This window comes from Enhydra lutris, unplaced genomic scaffold, assembly GCF_002288905.1.
Source record: "Enhydra lutris kenyoni isolate GAN:26980312 unplaced genomic scaffold, ASM228890v2 scaffoldscaffold3641, whole genome shotgun sequence".
In the NCBI taxonomy this organism is placed as follows: domain Eukaryota; kingdom Metazoa; phylum Chordata; class Mammalia; order Carnivora; family Mustelidae; genus Enhydra; species Enhydra lutris.
In genome coordinates this window covers 1-2,176 of record NW_019157725.1, presented here as the reverse complement: position 1 = coordinate 2,176, position 2,176 = coordinate 1, and the positions used below count along the sequence as shown (strand labels likewise).

Genomic DNA, 2,176 nt, shown 5'->3' with positions numbered 1-2,176 from the left:
GGGAAGTCCAACAACTTCCAGAAGCCCAAGCCTGCCAAAGGCAAGGCTGAGGCCCACTTCTCTCTGGTCCACTACGCTGGCACTGTGGACTACAACATCGCCGGCTGGCTGGACAAGAACAAGGACCCCCTGAACGAGACCGTGGTCGGGCTGTACCAGAAGTCTGCAATGAAGACTCTGGCTTACCTCTTCTCTGGGGCAGCAGCTGCTGAAGCAGGTAAATTCCAGTAGAAGTCATCCTTTATTTAATGTGTCAAATACACACTAAGGAAGCCTGTGCCATGATTGCTTGCACTCTCTCTACCCCCCTTAGAGTCTGGCGGTGGCAAGAAAGGTGGCAAGAAGAAGGGTTCTTCTTTCCAGACCGTGTCTGCTCTCTTCAGGGTACGAAATGCCTTTGCTATGTCTTATTAGATTCAGGGGTTTAAATTTTACTGTATTTGTGGGGAAAGGGGTGTAATCTTGCAAGGATTCCAGAACTGGACATGACTCTAGAGACAAGTCAGTGGGTGGTGGTAGAGCAGTTTAGAGACTTCGGGGTTGTTTGGAAGAGACACATCAGTATATAGGAGACAAGGTGTCAAGAGGGATGAGAGTAAATTGCACAAATCAGCATCAGATGGTAAAATTAAATTGGGGGGCCAGGAAATAAGGTCATTGACATTTAAAAGGTTCTGCTGGGATAGGACTAGGCAAAACATGAGACTTGCTGGAGACTGTGAGAGCCTCCAAATGATGTACGTGCCTAGGTGTATACTGGCTCAGAACTGAAGTGAGTGGACTTTGAAAGTGATGACAGAAAATCCCTGCTGGGAATTGGAGACTGATTCTAAACAAAGGAATTAAAAAACCAGATGCAATAAGAAATAGCTCTTAAAGGAAAATTTACCTTTCTTAGGACAATCCCATCTGTAATAACGAAAGCTTTAGTTAGTCTGAAAAACCAGGATTTCCACAAGTTGGAAGACTTCTTCCCATACCTGGTAACATGGCTGTTGGTGTTCTGCCAATTCCCAGAGTGAGGCACTAAAAGGCCACTTTCTGTGGAATGAGCAGGAGGACACAGCTCTATAATTAGAATAAGGTATAAGAATGTGATAGAGAAGCAGATACAATTGAAAATAGGGTAAAGAAAGAAATTAGAGATTTGGAAGAAGACACTAAATTATTTGTAAAGCTCAATCACACAGCTAGACCAGAGAGTCTGGGTAGAATGTTTCCCTATATTTAGAATATCATACTCAAGCTACAACACACGCTAGGGAATTCAGCAGCAGTGACCGCTTCAATGAATAAAAGAAAAATACGTTTATCATGCACGAAAGCAGGAAAAAGAAGGACATTTTGAGAATGTGGAAATTCCAACTCCTCATTTTCAAATCTGGATACTATTCAGATAGTATTTGAATTAGATATTATTGGATCCTATAACTAGATACTATTAGAACTGAGCCAATATCACGGATGTCACAATGATTATGTCTGTGAATATGAATATACAGAAACAGTGCTTTTTAAAATCAAATATTCATAAATTCCACAGGAGAATTTGAATAAGCTGATGACCAACCTGAGGAGCACTCACCCCCACTTTGTACGCTGCATCATCCCCAACGAAACCAAGACTCCAGGTAAGACCCACCTGTTGCCTGAACAAGCTCCAGGATGCTTGCTTTAGACCATGAAATGAGGCATGTGTGCTCTTCCTCTTAGGGGCCATGGAGCATGAACTTGTCCTGCACCAGCTGCGGTGTAATGGGGTGCTGGAAGGGATCCGCATCTGCAGGAAGGGGTTCCCAAGCAGGATCCTTTACGCAGACTTCAAACAGAGGTCAGACTCTCTCACTGCAAATTATCTGAAGAGGTTCTTTTATTTATTTTAATTATTTCAATGGAAAAATCCTTTATACTTTCTATAATAATTGAAGAAAAGAGAAACACATTTGGCAGACTCTGTATTGACAGGCCAAAATTTGACACCCTCTGATACACAGAGAATGAAGACATGGATATGATTTCTTGTTTATGTTTGCTAGACTACCCAGAGACTACATCATTTCTATAGTAAGGCAAGATGTCGTCTTGTTGGTGACAACAGCTCTATCATTTATTTTCTTGGCCTAAACAGATACAAGGTATTAAATGCAAGTGCTATCCCCGAAGGACAGTTCATTGA

The 2,176-nt window shown here is 42.1% G+C and overlaps 1 protein-coding gene across 1 annotated transcript; it reads left to right on the top strand.

Annotated features, from left to right (window-relative positions):
* Positions 1–45: 45 nt before the first annotated feature.
* Positions 46–1,831, top strand: LOC111140565 (myosin-4-like; the record flags this gene model as incomplete). Its single annotated transcript, XM_022492779.1, has 4 exons — positions 46–217; positions 314–384; positions 1,544–1,631; positions 1,714–1,831. Coding segments are annotated over 4 exons (449 nt in total), but the record flags the coding sequence as incomplete, so codon positions are not given.
* Positions 1,832–2,176: the final 345 nt, after the last annotated feature.